The 20,839-nt window shown below is 44.2% G+C and overlaps 1 protein-coding gene across 2 annotated transcripts in view; it reads right to left on the bottom strand.

Annotated features, from left to right (window-relative positions):
* LOC106582068 (exportin-4) overlaps positions 1-20,839 on the bottom strand; it is a 43,594-nt gene that overhangs the window by 3,249 nt on the left and 19,506 nt on the right. The window contains exons 8-18 of one of the 2 annotated variants that reach the window (XM_082967099.1): positions 19,116-19,273; positions 18,158-18,332; positions 17,833-18,009; positions 17,423-17,565; positions 14,004-14,149; positions 9,878-10,055; positions 8,382-8,541; positions 4,681-4,850; positions 4,314-4,488; positions 687-980; positions 341-530 (exon numbers count right to left, since the gene is read on the bottom strand). In XM_082967099.1, coding sequence (XP_082823225.1) covers positions 341-530; positions 687-980; positions 4,314-4,488; positions 4,681-4,850; positions 8,382-8,541; positions 9,878-10,055; positions 14,004-14,149; positions 17,423-17,565; positions 17,833-18,009; positions 18,158-18,332; positions 19,116-19,273 — 1,966 coding nt within the window. The remainder of the gene's footprint in view (positions 1-340; positions 531-686; positions 981-4,313; positions 4,489-4,680; positions 4,851-8,381; positions 8,542-9,877; positions 10,056-14,003; positions 14,150-17,422; positions 17,566-17,832; positions 18,010-18,157; positions 18,333-19,115; positions 19,274-20,839) is intronic. The other variant, XM_082967100.1, reaches the window with a different exon arrangement.

The following is a 20,839-nucleotide window of genomic DNA, read 5'->3' as shown; positions in this document are numbered from 1 at the left end:
GCTGCTGCTCTATGTACATATAATCACTGGCCACTTTAATAATGGAACACTAGTCACTTTAATGTTTACATACTGCTTTACTCATCTCATATGTATATACTGTATTTAGTCAATGCCACTCCAACATTGCTAGTCTTAATTCCATTATTTTACTTTTAGATTTGTGTGTATTGTTAGATATTACTGCACTCCCTAGGAGCTAGGAACATAGGAATTTCGCTACACCCGCAATAACATCTGCTAAATATGTGTATGTGATCAATACAATTTGATAAGTATTGATAACTAACTAGGAACTTAAAGTATTATACATAAATGCAGACTGATGTCACACACCCACCGTCCACACCTGTGTCTGAGAAGTCAATGAACTCCTTAGAGAGCAGGTTGGTGAGCAGCTCCATGATGAGCAGCAGGTCCTGGTACTGGTCCTCCTCAGCAGCCACATCAGCCCTCTTCCTGCCCAGGTTGTTCTTAGAGTAGACCTGCAGCAGCGTCAGGCACACCTCGTAAAGCTTCATAGACTTAGACTGGGGGTCAGAGAGGGAGAAGAGGTGGCTGTTAACTCTTTCCAGTGGAAGCCCCATATTCGATTACATTGCTCTACACATAATACAAGTGTAGGGATTTGTAATTCTAAGTGTGTAGTTATTATTAAAGCGATTAAGTGTTTTTTCTATCCTCACCTCTCCAAGGTAGCAGATCTGTTTGTGGGCGACCTCCACGAACACCTCGATGATGAGGTTGATCGTCTCGGGCGTGTTGCGGTACACCTCCATCAGGCCGATGCAACTGGACAGGAAGTCCATGAGGAAGCTGAAGAGAGACGCCACGTTGTCGATCTGCGTTGCCTCGGCGATGCCACACAGCGCCTCCAGGGTGGCGACGATCTCCCGCTTCACACTCTCCTCCTGACAGATCTGAGGAAAGTTCTCCTGGTTGATCAGGTTGAGGAAGCGCTGCTGGAGGGGGTGCAGCACCTGGAGGAAGAGAAAGGGAGGAAGGGAGAGAGAGGTGATCAATCAACAACATTTGTCACAAAGTGCTTTACAGTAACCTGGCCCCAGCCCCCAAAGAAGGAGAGCGGGGAAGAAGAGACAAAGATCAGCTGCAGGCTATTTTCATTCCCACCTCTTCTTGAATGGGCTACTGTACACACTAGTCACAGCAGCTGGAAGGCAAGACAGCTGCCGTCTCATTCATAGATCTCTACTAATGGCTTTGGAGTCATCTTGCATTACTATAGAATGGCCTTCAAGATCATTATGAGGATCATTATCAAACCATAGACTCTAGGGAGGTCTAATGGTTTTGGCTAAATCATTTGGCTTCGCCGTTTGTTACTACTGAAGTCTATAGGGAGAGTGGTTAAATAGAATCACCATAGTAGGGAAAAGACATTTGAGCTCACAACTTGTTACCAACTAAAGTCTATGGTAAAGAGAGCCTATATAGAGGAAATCTGAAGGGAAATTACACTTGCGACTTTCAGTTCTAGCTCCATTTCTCTGGGTCCTTGGAAAGGCGTGTGTGCGCAAGTTAGTTCCATTCAGGGATTCAGAGTGGGGGGTTCCATGTAGGGGTATGACGTTTAAACGAATTTGGGATCGGTAACGCTTAGAAGAAAAAAATGATTTGCCACAGATAGTCGTTAACAGTTGTAAAAATGAAAGAGAGACAGGGAAGCGGCAGCTGCGAAGTTCTGTATGGCAGTACTTTGAGAAGTTAAATGAGAAGGTGAAGAAATGCAAACTTTGCGAGGTAGAATTGAGCTACTGTGGCAATACAGGTGCAATGCTGAAAGAGAGGCACCGTGAGAGCCAAACCATTTCTGTCAGAAGTGCGATTATGGGCGGAGTGAGAAAATCACAGCAATGACTGCAGTTGATATGCAGCCATTGTTAAATGGTAGAGGATGTCGGCTTCAATACCCTAATGCAGGGATCATCAACTAGATTCAGCCGAGGGCCAATTTTTTTCTCGAGTGGATGGTCAGGGGGCCAGAACATACAGTTGAAGTCGGAAGTTCACATGCACTTAGGTTGGAGTCATTAAAACTCGTTTTTCAACCACTCCACAAATTTCTTATTACAAACTATACTTTTTGCAAGTCAGTTAGGACATCTACTTTGTGCATGACACAAGTCATTTTTCTAACAATGGGTCAGAAGTTTACATACACTAAGTTGACTGTGCCTTTAAACAGCTTGGAAAATTCCAGATAATTATGTCACGGCTTTAGAAGCTTCTGATAGGCTAATTGACATAATTTGAGTCAATTGGAGGTGTACCTGTGGATGTATTTCAAGGCCTACCTTCAAACTCAGTGCCTCTGTGCTTGACATCATGGGAAAATCAAAATAATTCAGCCAAGACTGCCGGAAAAAATTGTAGACCTCCACAAGTCTGGTTCATCCTTGGGAGCAATTTCCAAATGCCTGGAGGTACCACGTTCATCTGTACAAACAATAGTACGCAAGTATAAACACCATGGGACCACGCAGCCGTCATACCGCTCAGGAAGGAGACGCGTTCTGTCTCCTAGAGATAAATGTACTTTGGTGCAAAAAGTGCAAATCAATCCCAGAACAACAGCAAAGGACCTTGTGAAGATGCTGGAGAAAACAGGTACAAAAGTATCTATATCCACAGTAAAACGAGTCCTATATCGACATAACCTGAAAAGGCCACTCAGCAAAGAAGAAGTCACTGCTCCAAAACCGCCATAAACAAGCCAGACTACGGTTTGCAACTGCACATGGGGACAAAGATCGTACTTTTTGGAGAAAAGTCCTCTGGTCTGATGAAACAAAAATAGAACTGTTTGGTCATAATGACCATCGTTATGTTTGGAGGAGGAAGGGGGAGGCTTGCAAGCCGAAGAACACCATCCCAACCGTGAACCACGGGGGTGGCAGCATCATGTTGTGGGAGTGCTTTGCTGCAGGAGGGACTGGTGCACTTAACAAAATAGATAGCATCATGAGGTAGGATAATTATGTGGATATATTGAAGCAACATCTCAAGACATCAGTCAGGAAGTTAAAGCTTGGTCGCAAATAGGTCTTCCAAATGGACAATGACCCCAAGCATACTTCCAAAGTTGTGGCAAAATGGCTTAGGGACAACAAAGTCAAGGTATTGGAGTGGCCATCACAATGCCCTGACCTCAATCCTATAGAACATTTTTGGGCAGAACTGAAAAAGCGTGTGCGAGCAAGGAGGCCTACAAACCTGACTCAGTTACACCAGCTCTGTCAGGAGTAATGGGCAAAATTCACCCAACTTATTGTGGGAAGCTTGTGGAAGGCTAGCCGAAACATTTCGCCCAAGTTAAACAATGCTACCAAATACTAATTCAGTGTATGTAAACATCTGACCCACTGGGAATGTGATGAAAGAAATAAAAGCTGAAATAAATCATTCTCATTACTATTATTCTGACATTTCACATTCTTAAAATAAAGTGGTGATCCTAACTGACCTAAAACAGGGAATTTTTACTAGGATTAAATGTCAGGAATTGTGAAAAACGGAGTTTAAATGTATTTGGCTAAGGTGTATGTAAACTTCCGACTTCAGCTGTAATTACAAATTGACCGCAAGAAGCCCAAACAGAGATGAATTTCAAACCTTGCTTACATTTGTATACAATCACATATCTCTTGTGTGGGAATACTTTGGAACAGATTTCCAACATTTAAAAAAAATCACTTGGAGCTGTTTTTAGTCTACGTAAAAAATTACAAATTTGGGGGCTCAGAAAACATGGGGGGCCAAATGAAATCACCCGCGGGCCAAATTCGTCCAGCGGGCCACCAGTTGGTTAACCTTGCCCTAATGGCATATCTAGAACCAGAATACAAGATGCCATGTTGAAAAACTGTCGGCCCTGATGAAGAAATATTACAATTTTTGCGCTGCAAGTACAAAGCTTGAGCTCTCAAACACGATACATGGCATTAACAACATTACTTCAACAAGCCATCACATTGATGAGATGTGGGACATGAAGTACCTACTGACAACATGGAGGCACACAACAGAACGTAAAACATCATTAATTAATACCATCGTTGCTGAGTGTGTGGGGACAGCAGTAAGGTGAGCACTGTTTGGTAGGGTTTCCAAGAGTTACCAAGGACACAAAATCCAAATTGGCAGATTGTAAAAATTCATGAAAACAATGTATTTCTGGTCTTAATTTAAATGTAAAGTTAGGCTTAAGGTTATCAGTATGGTTAGGTTTAAAATCAATTGAAATAAGATTAAATTTTAGAAAAAGGTAGGCTTTGTGGTCTTTGGGGTTCTACCTCGGTCCAGTATTGCTGCTTGGTGTCTGAGTCCATGTGTGCGAAGCCCCCCAGAACCAGGGCCTTCATCAGGGTCCTTTGTACTGAGCTGGACAGCAGGTCCAGGGGAGGGCTGCGGCTGGCAAACTGCTTTGCTAAGTTCCACCAGTTCTCACACTGCACCACTATGTTGGCCCTGAGAGAGGAGGGATGGAGAAAGGTTTGTTGGCATGTGATAATCATTGGCGAGATACATTTTCTCTTTTCTTATCTACTATCACTCCACCACAAGGGGTAGTTGTTTCAAGCACCAAAGTTTGGGCTTATTTGCTAACTAGATGTTTGTTTGTGCATTGTTCAAGTTGGGATACATAAGTCAGTGTCGAACCTCTCCCTCTTCTCCACCAGACAGACCAGTAGCTCCACCGTGTCGTTAGCCAGTTCAGGTTCAGAGCTCCACACAGACAGGTTGTTGATCACTTTCTCCAGCAGGTATCCCACAATCCACTGGGCCCCCTCCGTGTCAGCCCCGAATGCAGTGCTCAGAGGTATACTGATCTGAAGGAGGGATGAAAAGAGTGAGAAAGATAGGTGTGAAATGGTTTGAGGGACAGGTGTGAAATGGTTTGAGGGACAGATGAAAATCACTGCAACACTTGAACAGATCACATCATAAATAGCCATGGCAGCTGATGTCAGTGAACTGGCTGCACGGTCCAGTCCAGTGGTATACTGCACTGCTCCACACCATGCCACAACCCACAGCGAACCCGGTTTTACAAGACACACTTCCAGAGAGTACACTGGGGTTAAGGTGAAATTACACTGGTGGTGTAAACATAACAGAACTCTACAAGGAGGGCTTTAGAGGGCTACTTTAAGAACACTTATGAGAGCTCTCAGAGCTTAGCTACTGTAGACAGTGATGGAGGACAATCCCTGGCATTTCAAGTCATCTGTCAAATCCATGCCAAGTCCATTACCATGCCAGTGTTATTGTTTTATTTAAACTTTGTTTAACTAGGCAAGTCAGTAAAGAACAAACTCCTATTTACAATAATAGCCTAGGAACAGTGGGTTAACTGCCTTGTTCAGGGTCAGAACCACAGATTTTTACCTTGTCAGCTTTGGGATTCGATCGAGCAACCTTCCGGTTACTGGCCCAACGCTCTAACCACTAGGCTACCTGCTGCACCATGTTATAGGGCCTTCACACTCAGAGGGTTGGAGTGAGAAGTGTTATTATGGACGACCACATTAAGACAAAATCAGACAGTGGTGTCTGGTGTATGGGGTGCGAACGTTTCAACAAAATTGTGATCCTTAACGTTAAGGAAAAAAAATCCCTTCCGTTCAAAAGTTTAGGGTTACTTAGAAATGTCCTCGTTTTTGAAAGAAAAGCAAATTTTTCATCCATAAAAATATCAAATTGATCAGAAACACAGTGTAGACATTGTTAATGTTGTAAATGACTATTGTAGCTGGAAACGGCAGATTTTTTATGGAATATCTACATTGGCGTACAGAGGCCATTTATCAGCAACCACCACTCCTGTGTTCCAATGGCACATTGTGTTAGCTAATCCAAGTTTATCATTTTAAAAGGCTAATTGATCATTAGAAAACCCTTTTGCAATAATGTTAGCACAGCTGAAAACTGTTGTTCTGATTAAAGAAGCAATAAAACTGGCCTTCTTTAGACTTGTTGAGTATCCGGAGCATCAGCATTTGTGGGTTCGATTACAGGCTCAAAATGGCCAGAAACAAAGAACTTTCTTCTGAAACTCGTCAGTCTATTCTTGTTCTGAGAAATGAAGGCTAATCCATGCGAGAAATTGCCAAGAACCTGAAGATCTCGTACAACGCTGTGTACTACTCCCTTCACAGAACAGCGCAAACTGGCTCTAACCAGAATATAAAGAGTGGGAGGCCCCGGTGCACAACTGTCTAGTTTGAGAAACAGACGCTTCACAAGTCCTCATCTGGCAGCTTCATTAAATAGTACCCGCAAAACACCAGTCTCAACGTCAACAGTGCAGAGGCGACTCCGGGATGCTGGCCTTCTAGGCAGAGTTGCAAAGAAAAAGCCATATCTCAGACTGGCCAATAAAAATAAAGGATTAAGATGGGCAAAAGAACAGACGTTCGACGGAGCAAGACTGGAAAAAAGTGTTATGGACAGACCAATCTAAGTTTGAGGTGTTCGGATCACAAAGAAGAACATTCGTGAGACGCAGAACAAATGAAAAGATGCAGGACTGCTTGACGCCATCTGTCAAGCATGGTGGAGGCAATGTGATGGCCTGGAGGTGATTTGATGGTGGTAAAGTGGGAGATTTGTACAGGGTAAAATGGATCTTGAAGGAGGAAGGCTATCACTCCATTTTGCAACGCCATGCCATACCCTGTGGACGGCGCTTAATTGGAGCCAATTTCCTCCTACAACAGGACAATGACCCAAAGCACAGCTCCAAACTATGCAATAACTATTTAAGGAAGAAGCAGTCAGCTGGTATTCTGTCTATAATGGAGTGGCCAGCACAGTCACCGGACCTCAACCCTATTGAGCAGTTGTGGGAGCAGCTTGACCGTATGGTACGTAGGAAGTGCCCATCAAGCTAATCCAACTTGTGGGAGGTGCTTCAGGAAGCAAGGGGTGAAATCTCTTCAAATTACCTCAACAAATTGACAACTAGAATTCCAAAGGTCTGCAAGGCTGTAATTGCTGCAAATGGAATATTATTTGACGAAAGCAAAGTTTGAAGGACACAATTATTAAAAATCATTATTTATAACCTTGTCAAAGTCTTGACTATTTCCTATTCATTTTGCAACTCATTTAATGAAAAACAAGGACATTTCTAAGTGACCCCAAACTTTTTAACGGTAGAGTATATTTTTTTTTATTACAAAATGTAATTCACAGTGCAGTTATCACAAAACTACCACTAACAGGTACCGATCATCATCATAAAGTGAAAATAAAAATGTTACAAATACCTAATGAAACAATCCTGTAACGTTAGGAGTGAAAAAAACTACTTTTATTTTATTTAGTTTTTTATTTAACCTTTATTTAACTAGGCAAGTCAGTTAAGAACAAATTCTTATTTACAATGACTGCCTACACCGGCCAAACCCGGACAACGCTGGGCCAATTGCTCGCCGACCTATGGGACTCCAATCACGGCCGGTTGTGATACTGCTTGGATTCGAACCAGGGTGTCTGTTGTGATGCCTCTAGCATTGAGAATTTACCACAAGTTGTAGAAACAGCTCAAGGATGATCAATGGAAACAGGATGCACTGGAGCTCAATTTTGAGTCTCATAGCAAAGGGTCTGAATACTTATGTAAATAAGGTATCTGTTTTAAACTTTTTCTAAATTTGCAAACATTTCTAACCCTGTTTTCACTGTCATTATTGATTATTGTTTGTAGATTGAGGGGAAAAAACTGTTTCATCCATTTTAGAATAAGGCTGTAACGTAACAAAATGTGGATAAAGTCAACGGGTCTGAATACTTTCCGAATGCACTGTATTTATCATCTCATCTGATTACATAGTATCTCTGTCTTGACTGCCTCAAACTGAGATAAGCAGCTAGCTAATGTCAGCTAGGCTAATTGAGACTACATAACTTTCTCCCCTTCTGAATCCTACAGTAAATAACAACAAATCCATTCAAATTATTACTAACGGCTGGCTCTTGGTGTTGTAGCCGGTCCTTCTCATTTAACTTTTAGTTCTGTAATTTTAATTCCATCTTCCATTGATTAGCCTAGAATATCCTAATAACTTGTCACTTGGAGGCTTTTGCTCTATGACTGTAGCCAAGTGCCGGTTTGATGACTTGTGATTGGACGACAACGAGCTACACGCGCTACTCTCCTGAAAAGCACCAGCAGCATAAATAAGGTATTCTCTGTCAGCGGGAAGCACGATGTAGACCATCTGCATTGTGAATTCACATGGAACTGTGTGAATTTGTCTTATTGTTTTAACGGAAAACCGTTTTAAGAAATGGCAGTTTAAACGTTAAGATTCTTTTCTCCATTTGTCACATCCCTAGTCTGGTGGTAGTTGTACCTGTCCGTAGAGTTTCTCGTCCACCAGTAGGTAAGTCTTAGCCCAGCGTTTGAGGAACCAGACAATGTCCTTCCCCATCTGAGGGCTGAGCAGCTCTGTCAGACTGGCCCTGGTGGCCCTGGACTCTACCTCTGACGTCCTCAACACCGCTGACAACAACCTGAGAGAGGGGACAGGGAGAGTGAAGGAATGATAGAGGTTAAAGAGAAAGAAATGGCAAAAGAGAGAGAGGAGGAAAAAGAGGTGGATAAATTGTAATAAGAAGCCAATGCCAGGATGAGCAAGAGGGGAGGGGAAGAACAAAAGAAAGAAGTGGGGATTTAGTCTGTTCATTTCAGTAACTCCTACAACAAATGACCACGTTGACACACACAACAAATGACCACACACACGTGACAAAGTCCAGAGAGATTGAGGGCTTAGTGCAGCTTAGTGTTCTGTATGTAAGAGATGGGCCTCAGTACGTGCCCACACAGCATGACTGCACTGTTTCACATTGTTTGCAAAAATAAAAGCCCATTGACATTAACAGAGCCGGGGTCGCACGGTGTTATTAGGAAATCCGATGCCCGGCCTCTTGCCTTTCCATTCCTCTGTCCCTGTGCCCCCTTGCCCCCACAAAGAACAATCCAGAGCCCACTATCACGACCCCCACCACCTCAAATTCCCTATATGATTGCCCATGTAACCCCCGACCCCAAAAGCACGCGTGCAGACACGCACACACTACCCCAGCCCCCTACTAGTCTTAGCAGCACCCGGCCCTGCCTTAAATGAATGTTGGGGAGTGGTGGTCTGGGGCTGGGAGGGCTGGTGCTGGGGCTGCTCTAAGGCTGGCTAGGCCGCTACGCCATCATGTGTGTGTCCAAGATCCTGTTTGTGTGTGTGTGTGTGTGTGTGTGTGTGTGTGTGTGTGTGAGCGGCTGGCATGGCTGGGTCTGTGCCAGGGCATTCCCCCTCTGTGGCGCTGGCACCACACCCAAATGCGTGCACACACATGGCTCATTGGCCCTGCACTGTACGTAATATTTCCCCTACCATTGTATTGTACTGGTGGTGCGAGGAACCAATACCTAGATCTGTTGCCGCCTAAAAAAGCCTTCTGTTGGCTTCAATGGACAGTTTCTGTGCCAGATGGCCTGTGTAGTGCTATGTGGACCTTTGTGCCCCGCCTAGAAAATACTATAAGGAAAAAGCTGCTGCCATGCCACGGGACAGTAGGTTTTTACAAGGCACACTCCGGACAGACAGCGCACTGGTGTGAACGTGACAGAGCACAATGAGGGGAGACTGTCCATGCTGTTCATTAGATCACTGACTGAGACAGTGCGTTTTAGACCCATTAGTTGATGGATTTATAGCGGAGATGAGCAACTCTGGTCCACTGGCCTGAGTGTCTGTAGGTTTTAGTCATTCCTTTCAAACCAGCCATCCAATTTAGATCTGGGAATTTGATACGAAACTAGGTGTTTGCAATTAAGTAGTCCCTCCCTTACCTGATGACGGAGTCTGTCCTGTTGCATCCTGGGATAGAGGAGGCCTTCTCTCCAGGGGAGCCCAGTATCTGCAGGGTGGTGTTGATGTCTACCTCAGTAGAGTGGTTGATAGAATACTCCATCACCTCAGCCGGGATCAGAGGAGTCTCACCCTGAGGGTCATCTGCCAGGAGGTAGCCTGGAACACATACACACACACACACACACAAATCATTTGCATTCACAATTACAACTAGGACTCGCACTTACCAGAAACAATCTGTTATGGAGGCACTTTCAGAAGAAAACATTCTCAAACAGAGCAAACATCATGCTCACTGCAGTGAAGCGGTCCACTAATAAATTACTACCAATGCCATTCTTTATCAGTTGCTAGGATACCCTAGAAAACTCTGAGCACACTAAGAGAGAACCAACTAGGGGTGCAAATTGAGTTACGCACTGAAGGGGAATTCTGTAGCCAATGGGAATGCTAAAATGTACTATACATCAAAGCAGTTGCACAACTGGTGGCCTGGCCCTCCACGAACCAACATTCCTGCCATGCACCAATACACCAGCGCAGCCTGCCTCCCAGCCTAAATTTAGTCCCTAAAAACAACTAAGGAGATCTAAGGACATAGTCTATGCCCCCCAGAGTGCAGTTATGGTGCATTAGCATAAAATGAAACCTAAAACGGACTGAATGCTAAAAAGATTTGTTACACAATAAATCCATGCATAAAACAACAAGGGACCACTGATAGAGTGGTCCCTTGTTGTTTTATGCATGGATTTATTGTGTAACAAATAAATATATATATATATTTATTTGTTACACAATAAATCCATGAGATTAGGAGTGTGCTCCTAATCTCAGCTCGTTACCTGTATAAAAGACACCTGGGAGCTAGAAATCTTCCTGATTGAGAGGGGGTCAAATACTTATTTCCCTCATTAAAATGCAAATCAATTTATAACATTTTTGACATGCGTTTTTCTGGATATTTTTGTTGTTATTCTGTCTCTCACTGTTCAAATAAACCTACCATTAAAATTATAGACTGATCCTTTCTTTGTCAGTGGGCAAACGTACAAAATCAGCAGGGGATCAAATACGTTTTTTCCCCCACTGTATACATATATATATCATCCGGAAACACAATGTCAACTTTCACTATGCGGATGACACACAGCTAGCTGTACATTTCGATGAAACATGGTGAAGCCCCAAAATTCCCTACCCTGGAAGCCTGTGTTTCAGACATAAGGATGGGGCGGGAGAGGTCGCCTAGTGTTTAGAGCGTTGGGCCAGTAACAAAAAGGTTGCTCGATCGAATCCCCGAGCTGACAAGGTAAAAAAAATCTGTCGTTGTGCCCATGAACAAGGCAGTTAACCCACTGTTCCTAGGCCATCATTGTAAATAAGAATTTGTTCTTAACTGACTTGCCTAGTTAACTAACCTCCAAACGAGCTTCAATGCCATACAACACTCCTTCCGTGGCCTCCAACTGCTCTTAAACGCTAGTAAAACTAAATGCTTTTCAACCGTTCGCTGCCCGCACCTGCCCGCCCGACTAGCATCACTACTCTGGACGGTTCTGACTTAGAATATGTGGACAACTACAAATACCTAGGTGTCTGGCTAGACTGTAAACTCTCCTTCCAGACTCATATTAAACATCTCCAAAATGAAATCCAGAATCAGCTTCCTATTTCGCAACAAAGCCTCCTTCACTCACGAAGCCAAACATACCCTCGTAAAACTGACTATCCTACCGATCCTCGACATCCGTGATGTCATTTACAAAATAGCCTCCAACACTCAACTCAACAAACTGGATGCAGTCTATCACAGTCCCATCCGTTTTGTCACCAAAGCCCCATATACCACCCACCACTGCGACCTGAATGCTCTCGTTGGCTGGCCCTCGCTACATATTCGTCGCCAGACACACTGGCTCCATGTCATCTATAAGTCTTTAATAGGTAAAACTCCGCCTTATCTCAGCTCACTGGTCACCGTAACACCCACCCGTAGCACACGCTCCAGCAGGTATATCTCACTGGTCATCCCCAAAGCCAACACCTCATTTGGTCGCCTTTCCTTCCAGTTCTCTGCTGCCAATGACTGGAACGAATTGCAAAAATCACTGAAGCTGGAGACTTATATTTCCCTCACTAACTTTAAACATCAGCTATCTGAGCAGCTAACCGATCACTGCAGCTGTACATAGCCCATCTGTAAATAGCCCACCCAATCTACCTACTCATCCCCATAGTTATTTACTTTTCTGCTCTTTTGCACACCAGTATTGTATTTCTACTTGCACATCAATCACTCCAGTGTTAATTTGCTAAATTGTAATTACGTCGCTACTATGGCCTATTTATTGCCTTACCTCCTCACACCATTTGCACACTGTATATAGACTTTCTTTTTTTCTATTGTGTTATTGACTGTATGCTTGTTTATTCCATGTGTAACTCTGTGTTGTTGTTTGTTGCCTTGCTTTGCTTTATCTTGGCCAGGTCGCAGTGTGTGAAATAAATAAGGTGAAATAAAAAAATGTAATAAGAAAATAATCTTGATGGTGTCGTCTCAAATAAAACTGAAGGACCTCGGCGTTACTCGGGACCCTGAGCTCTCTTTTGACAAACATATCAAGAATATTGCAAAAAATCTGAAACGTTTTGTCCCAAAATTATGCAGAAAAGCTAATCCATGCTTTTGTCACTTCTAGATTAGACTAGTGCAATGCTCCTACCTAATCTCTCTGATATGGTCCTGCTGTACGTACCTATGCGTTCGCTACGGTCACAAGACTCAGGCCTCCTTATTGTCCTTAGAATTTCTAAGCAAGCAGCTGGAGGCAGGGCTTTCTCCTTTAGAGCTCCATTTTTATGTAATGGTCTGCCTATCCATGTGAGAGACGCAGATTCTGTCTCAACCATTAAGTCTTTACTGATGACTCGTCACTTCAATAGGTCCTATGATTGAGTGTAGTCAGGCCCAGGGGTGCGAAGGTGAACGGCAAGGCACTGGAGCGACAAACCACCCTTGCTGTCTCTTCTTTGCTGGCTCCCCTGTCTCCACTTGGATCTCTGCCTCTGACCCTATTACGGGGAGTGACTCACTAGTGCCATTCCATACTGTCCCTAGAAGGGGTGCGTTACTTGAGTCACATGGGATCTTCCCGTCCGGTTTTGTGCCCCATCGGGCTTGTGTGGTGGAGGAGATCTTCGTGGGCTATACTCAGCTTTGTCTCAGGGTAGTAAATTGGTGGTCTGTTGATATCCGTCTAGTGGTGTGGGGACTGTGCTTTGGCAAAGTGGGTGGGGTTATGTCCTGCCTGGTTGGCCCTGTCCGGGGGTATCGTCGGACGGGGCCACAGTGTCCTGACCCCACCCGTCTCAGCCTCCAGTATCTATGCTGCAATATCTCCCTCTCACCCAGAGGACCTGGGCCCTATGACCATGCCTCAGGACTACCTGGCCTGATGACTCCTTGCTATCCCCAGTCCACCTGGTCGTGCTGCTGCTCTAGTTTCAACTGTTCTGCCTGCGGCTATGGAACCCTGACCTGTTCACCGGATGTGCTACCTTGTCCCGGACCTGCTGTTTTCGACACGCTCTCTTTCTACCGCACCTGCTGTCTCTAACTCTGAATGCTCAGCTATGAAAAGCCAACTGACATTTACTCCTGAGGTGTTGACCTGTTGCACCCTCTACAACCACTATGGTTTTATTTGACCCTGTTGGTCATCTATGAACGTTTGAACATCTTGAAGAACAATCTGGCCTTAATGCATGTACTCTTATAATCTCCACCCGGCACAGCCAGAAGAGGACTGGCCACCCCTCAGAGCCTGGTTCCACTCTAGGTTTCTTCCTAGGTTCCTGCCTTTCTAAGGAGTTTTTCCTAGCCTCCATGCTTCTACATCTGCATTGCTTGGTGTTTGGGGTTTTAGGCTGGGGTTTTGTATAGCACTGTGACATCTGCTGATGTAAAAAAGGCTTTATAAATACATTTGATTGATTGATTGATTGTGCCTTATGTTGGGAATCGTGCCTTATAATTAAACAAAAAAATATATTTTCTGAGTGGACTATTCTGAGTAAATATGATCCCAGTAATCCACTGACCTGAGACCAGTATGAGCCAGTGGATGTCTTCGTAGAGGTCGTCCAGGACCTTGCGGTCCACTGATCCGGGGTTAGACGAGTTCATGAGGTGCTGCTGGGTCCTCTGGAGCTGGCCGTGGAGCCGCGTCACCCGCTCCTCCAACAGACTGACCACACACACACAGGTCAGAATCATGTTTACACAGCTAGGGGATAGTCTAATAGCAAGAGGTGTGTGTGGAGTTTTCAACCAATTTGTGGAGTGATTGAAAAACTAGTTTTAATGACTTCAACCTAAGTGTATGTAAACCTCAGACTTCAACTGTACATATACATACATTTATACAGTTGAAGTCGGAAGTTTACATACACTTAGGCTGGAGTCATTAAAACTCATTTTTCAACCACTCCACAAATTTCTTGTTAACCTGTTGGGGCTAGGGGGCAGTATTTGCACGGCCAGATAAAAAAACGTACCCGATTTAAACTGGTTACTACTCTTGCCCAGAAACGAGAATATGCATATAATAGATAGTAGATTTGGATAGAAAACTCTAAAGTTTCTAAAACTGTTTGAATGGTGTCTGTGTATAACAGAACTCATATGGCAGGCCAAAACCTGGGAAGATTTCATACAGGAAGTGCCCTGTCTGACAATTTGTTGTCCTTCTGTTGCATCTCTATCAAAAATACAGCATCTCTGCTATAACGTGACATTTTCTAAGGCTTTCATTGGCTCTCAGAAGGCGCCAGAAAGTGGAATGGGGTGTCTGCTGTCTCTGGGCGAAGAACAGCAGGAGAATTTGTGAGTGGTCAGCCTGGGGACAGTGAGACTGAGAGGCGCGTTCACGAGAATTCTCCATTTTTTTCTTTCAGCCTTTGAATGAATACAACGTCGCCCGGTTGGAATATTATCGCTATTTTATGAGAAAAATTGTATAAAAATTGATTTTAAACAGCGTTTGACATGCTTCGAAGTACAGTAATGGAATATTTTGACATTTTCTGTCACGAAATGCGCTCGCGCATCACCCTTCGGATAGTGACCTGAATGCACGAACAAAACGGAGCTATTTGAATATAACTTTGGATTATTTGGAACCAAAACATTTGTTGTTGAAGTAGAAGTCCTGGGAGTGCATTCTGACAAAGAACAGCAAAGGTAATCCAATTTTTCTAATAGTATTTCTGAGTTTGGTGAGCCCCAAACTTGGTGGGTGTCAAAATAGCTAGCCGTGATGGCTGGGCTATGTACTCAGAATATTGCAAAATGTGCTTTCGCCGAAAAGCTATTTTAAAATCTGACACCGCGATTGCATAAAGGAGTTCTGTATCTATAATTCTTAAAATAATTATGTATTTTGTGAACGTTTATCATGAGTAATTTAGTAAATTCACTGGATGTTTGCGGTGGGTATGCTAGTTCTGAACATCACTAGCTAATGTAAAAAGCTGTTTTTTGATATAAATATGAACTTGATTGAACAAAACGCATGTATAACATAATGTCCTAGGAGTGTCATCTGATGAAGATCATCAAAGGTTAGTGCTGCATTTAGCTGTGGTTTTGGTTTTTGTGACAAATATGCTTGCTTTGAAAATGGCTGTGTGATTATTTTTGGCAGGGTACTCTCCTGACATAATCTAATGTTTTGCTTTCGCTGTAAAGCCTTTTTGAAATCGGACAATGTGGTTAGATTAACGAGAGTCTTGTCTTTAAAATGGAGTAAAATAGTCATATGTTTGAGAAATTGAAGTTATAGCATTTTTGAGGTATTTGTATTTCGCTCCACGCGATTCCACTGGCTGCGTCCCACCTCGCCCAGACAGGTTAACAAACTATAGTTTTGGCAAGTCGGTTAGGACATCTACTTTGTGCATGACAAGTAATTTTTTCAACAATTGTATGCAGACAGATTATTTCACTTATAATTCACTGTATCACTATTCCAGTGGGTCAGAAGTTTACGTACACTAAGTTGACTGTGCCTTTAAACAGCTTGGAAAATTCCAGAAAATTATGTCATGGCTTTAGAAGCTTCTGATAAGCTAATTGACATCATTTGAGTCAATTGGAGGTATACATGTGGATGTGTTTCAAGGCCTACCTTCAAACTCAGTGCCTCTGTGCTTGACATCAAGGGAAAATCAAAAGAAATAAGTCAAGACCTCAGAAAGAAATTGTAGACCTCAACAAGTCTGGTTCATCCTTGGGAGAAATTTCCAAACGCCTGAAGGTACCACGTTCATCTGTACAAACAATAGTACGCAAGTATAAACACCATGTGACCACGCAACCGTCATACCGCTCAGGAAGGAGACGCGTTCTGTCTCCTAGAGATGAACGTACTTTGGTGCGAAAAGTACAAATCAATCCCAGAACAACAGCAAAGGACCTTGTGAAGATGCTGGAGGAAACAGGTACAAAAGTATCTATATCCACAGTAAAACGAGTTCTATATCGACATAACCTGAGAGGCCACTCAGCAAGGAAGAAGCCACTGCTCCAAAACCGCCATAAAAAAGCCAGACTATGGTTTGCAACTGCACATGGGGACAAAGATCGTACTTTTTGGAGAAATATCGTCTGGTCTGATGAAACAAAAATAGAATTGTTTGGTCATAATGACCATCGTTATGTTTGGAGGAAAAAGGGGGAGGCTTGCAAGCCGAAGAACACCATCCCAACCGTGAACCACGGGGGTGGCAGCATCATGTTGTGGGGGTGCTTTGCTGCAGGAGGGACTGGTGCACTTCACAAAGTAGATGGCATCATGAGGATGGAAAATTATGTGGATATATTGAAGCAACATCTCAAGACATCAGTCAGGAAGTTAAAGCTTAGTCGCAAGTAGGTCTTCCAAATGGACAATGACCCCAAGCATACTTCCAAAGTTGTTGCAAAATGGCTTAAGGACAACAAAGTCAAGGTATTGGAGTGGCCATCACAAAGCCCTGACCTCAATCCTATAGAACATTTGTGGGCAGAACTGAAAAAGCATGTGCGAGCAAGAAGGCCTACAAACCTGACTCAGTTACACCAGCTCTGTCAGGAGTAATGGGCCAAAATTCACCCAACTTATTGTGGGAAGCTTGTGGAAGGCTACCCGAAACGTTTGACCCAAGTTAAACAATTTAAAGGCAATGCTACCAAATACTAATTGAGTGTATGTAAACTTCTGACCCATTGGGAATGTGATGACAGAAATAAAAGCTGAAATAAATCATTCTCTCTCCTATTATTATGACATTTCACATTCTTAAAATAAAGTGGTAATTCAAACTGACCTAAGACAGGGTATTTTTATTAGGATTCGATGTCAGGAATTGTGAAAAACTGAGTTTAAATGCATTTGGCTAAGGTGTATGTAAACTTCCGACTTCAACTGTAAATATACACATTCATACACACACACATATACACACGTCCGTATGTATACCTGGTCAGTAGGGGGATACAGTGGTTGGCTGCTATGCGTCCTAACATGCCGATGCTGGCCAGCTGATCTGAGAACAGCTCTCTGTCATCCTCCTGTAACTCGTTAATCTCATCCTCCTCATGAGATGCCACGCCGTTCACCGTCTGGAGGGAGGGAGGGACCATGACATTAAAGAGGAACCGAGACCAAGGAAGGAGAAGAGTCAGATGAAGACAGAGCGAGGAAGAAAGAAAACAGAAAGAGAATGATGGAATGTATGACAAAGGAGTTAGAAGATGTGGATCATGGTGGATTGACTGTTGAAAGCGCTGACATAGCATTTACCCATAAAAACAATTGACTGACTGCTTATTTGAAACTAGATTGATGTGTGTGTGTGATGAGTGTGTGTGTGTGTGTGTGTGTCTCACCAGGTTGCGGGTGCCGTCAGGTGCAGCCAGGTGACACTGGATGTAGGAGTTGAAGACCTGAACAGCGGGCTGGACGAAGCAGCCGCGGGGGAAATGTTCATCATCCTGAACCAGGGTCAGCCATGACTCTAACAGCTTGTCATACGCCTCCATGTATACCATGTCATCCTTATCCAGCTAGAAGGGTGAGAGAAAAAGAGGGCGAGAGAAGGGAGGAGAGTAGAGAGACTCATTGAATGTGCGTTTTCAACGCAACAGAATGAAAAATAAAAGAATGGAGCAACTATGGAATGTTCCTGCAGTAAGGATTGAGTGTAATGCTGACCACTTCCTCCAGGGCGGCGCTGCGTCCAAAAGAGCAGGTGAGGAGGGTGAGACAGTTGATGAAGGAGGTGAAGAGCTCGCTGGGCAGGGCAGTCAGGATGACACGGGGAAATGTGCTGATCAGGTTGGAGATGATGTTAGAGATACCTACTGCCTCAGAGTCCTCGATCTCTATCCTGGGGGAGGGACACAAACAAAACACAACCATAGAGGAATGTTGGCCAATTTCATTCAAAATCAGACAAATATGAGTAAAAAAAATTATAAAATGTATTTCAGAAAGATATGTTTGAAACAGGTATGGTATGAAAGCAGACGCAGTGCTGCCCAGTGTGTGAGCACTGAGCAGTACCTATTGCCTGGGTAGGGCCATGTTTCCACAGCCCCAGTTAGAGTACTGTCTTGAGGCCTGCTTGCCGTAGCTAGCCTACTGCCTAGAACAGTGCGGCTCGCTAAACCTTATCTGATAGATTTCAATAGCAAGCAGAACTGTTCAACCACTGCAGATTGGCCATCCTGCCCGCATGGTTTTCCGATGATGCAACTGGAAAAAAGCTCCAGGAATAGGTGATTACGGAGAGAGTGAGCGGGCAAGCGAGCCCCTAACTCACTGCGCCTACTGAGTCACGAGTTCCGAGCACAAGTGTGGGTGTGTGTGTGTTTTATTTATACATTCGAGCAGAGCCCTGTTGATTCAGATAAGTACTACTTCAACTGAGAGGACACACAAGTCGATTACATACAAATCACATTTTTCATGCTACCAGCCTCCAGTCCAAATAATCCCACTAACACACATACACATACAGCCCATCATAATCATCATGCAGTACTGATACAGGCCCAAGTATCAAATTCATTTAGAGCTTCTTGCATGCACAGAGGGCAGCAGTGTTTCTAGCCCTGGATTGGGTCCATTGAAACCAACCAGAATTAGTCTAAGGCTCTGACAGACTCACCCATTGATCATGCTGAGAAGCCCCTCCACCAGGTGGGCCAGGTAGGAGACCTGGGCACTCTCATCAGGGAAGATTGGGCCATGCATGGAAGCCAGCTGGGCCAGGCACTGCAGGGAGTCCTGGGCCATGTCTGAGTCCTCACGGATCTTTATGTGGACCTGAGTGGAGAGGAGCATGGAAGGTTATAATTAAATAGTTGTTCTTTTGAGCAAGGGACACATAATAACATACAAGCTCTTGCCCATGTTAGTTTTAAAGGACAGAGAATATCATTTTTCTGATGACGATTATGATGATTGTGTGAGACCATGAATGTAAAATGAGCAGAGCCGTGAAAGCAGCTGGATGAAAACCTATCCAGGTTATTTTATCTACAAAGACTGGGCTGTAATGGAATAGACACCAAATATGATTTGTACCTCCCGTACAACATTGTGCATCTCAGACAAAGTGACACGGCTCATACACACACCTGACCAGGGCCGGTTATGCCACGGGTACAACTGACAGAGCCACAACTCTCAATGCAGTTTCAGTAGTTTCTGTTTACAACCAGAAAAAGACAGCATTATAAGACAAACTGAAGTGACAGACTCACCGTCTTCTGAAGCAAAGTGAACAGAGAATGAATGCTCAAAATGCCAGCCACTGGACCCAGACACAGTAACTCTGGAAGTCAACACAGACAATACCACTCGATCACAGAGCCAGTCTGAAACTTTCCGAGGCCGTCTCAGTCAAACCCAGAGTCAGTCAGTAGTGAGAGAGAACCTGCATGGTGAATCGGATGCGTAGTGACCGGCAGTGAGGCGGCTTCAGCTCCACTGTGGAGCAACGTGTGCTATCACTGACAGGCAGTGCAATGTGGACGCCTGGCTCTGAACTCTGTCTATTCTCTCGGTCTGCTTTTTCTCCCCCTCTCTTACTGTTATAGACCCTGAAAAAACCCAGGTGCTAGCCACACAATCCCAACGCAACCCCAAACAGCTCCAGAACACTCTCCCCACCTCAAGTCTCCTTTCTTCCTCTGAGAAACTCCTTCTCTCAACCTCCCTGTCTCACTCCCTTTCTGGCTTTCCCTCCCTCCCTCCCCCAGCTGTAGTGGTTGGTTGTCGGCCACTGTGTTCCAAGGACTCTGATGCTAATGTAGCGTAGCAAAGAGATCTCTGCTGCTGGTGAGTGCTGCTGCTGCCCTCTCCAGAGTCTGAAGTCATTCTCTGGAGGAGTGGAGTGGAGGGAAGGAAAGAGGGAGAGAGAGAAAAAGAACGCAAGGCCAAAGGTCGCACACCGCACGCGCTCTAAAAACAGCTGCACCAACGAACATCCGCGCAACGCTAGCTATGCCAATCGCCTCGAGTACGACTATAGTTAGAGACAGGCAGGGGGTAGAGGGGGAATCAAAACAAGACTGGGTACTCCTCTGCGGAGAGAATGAATCTCCTATTTATAGCAGGAGACAAAGCCTGGTGTCTGTTTCCTCAGGGGGATTGAAGGCTCCCCTTTCTGGGTTTTTTTAATTAACTGAGCGCTTCCGTATGATTGTCTCCCTCTCTCTCCTTTTCTCACTCCTTCGTTTGTCAGATTCAGTTACTGTCGCCCAGGGTAGAATCAGCCATCGTCACATCATCATAGGCTCAGCTCTACAGGCGCAGCCCTGATTGGGTTTACTGGGCAAACAGAGCTGGAGTGTACGTGTGAGAATGACAAATTAAAGCCACTCTCAC

Source organism: Salmo salar, chromosome 21 (assembly GCF_965601325.2).
Source record: "Salmo salar chromosome 21, fSalSal1, whole genome shotgun sequence".
In the NCBI taxonomy this organism is placed as follows: Eukaryota; Metazoa; Chordata; class Actinopteri; order Salmoniformes; family Salmonidae; genus Salmo; species Salmo salar.
This window is presented reverse-complemented; position numbering and strand designations above follow the sequence as displayed.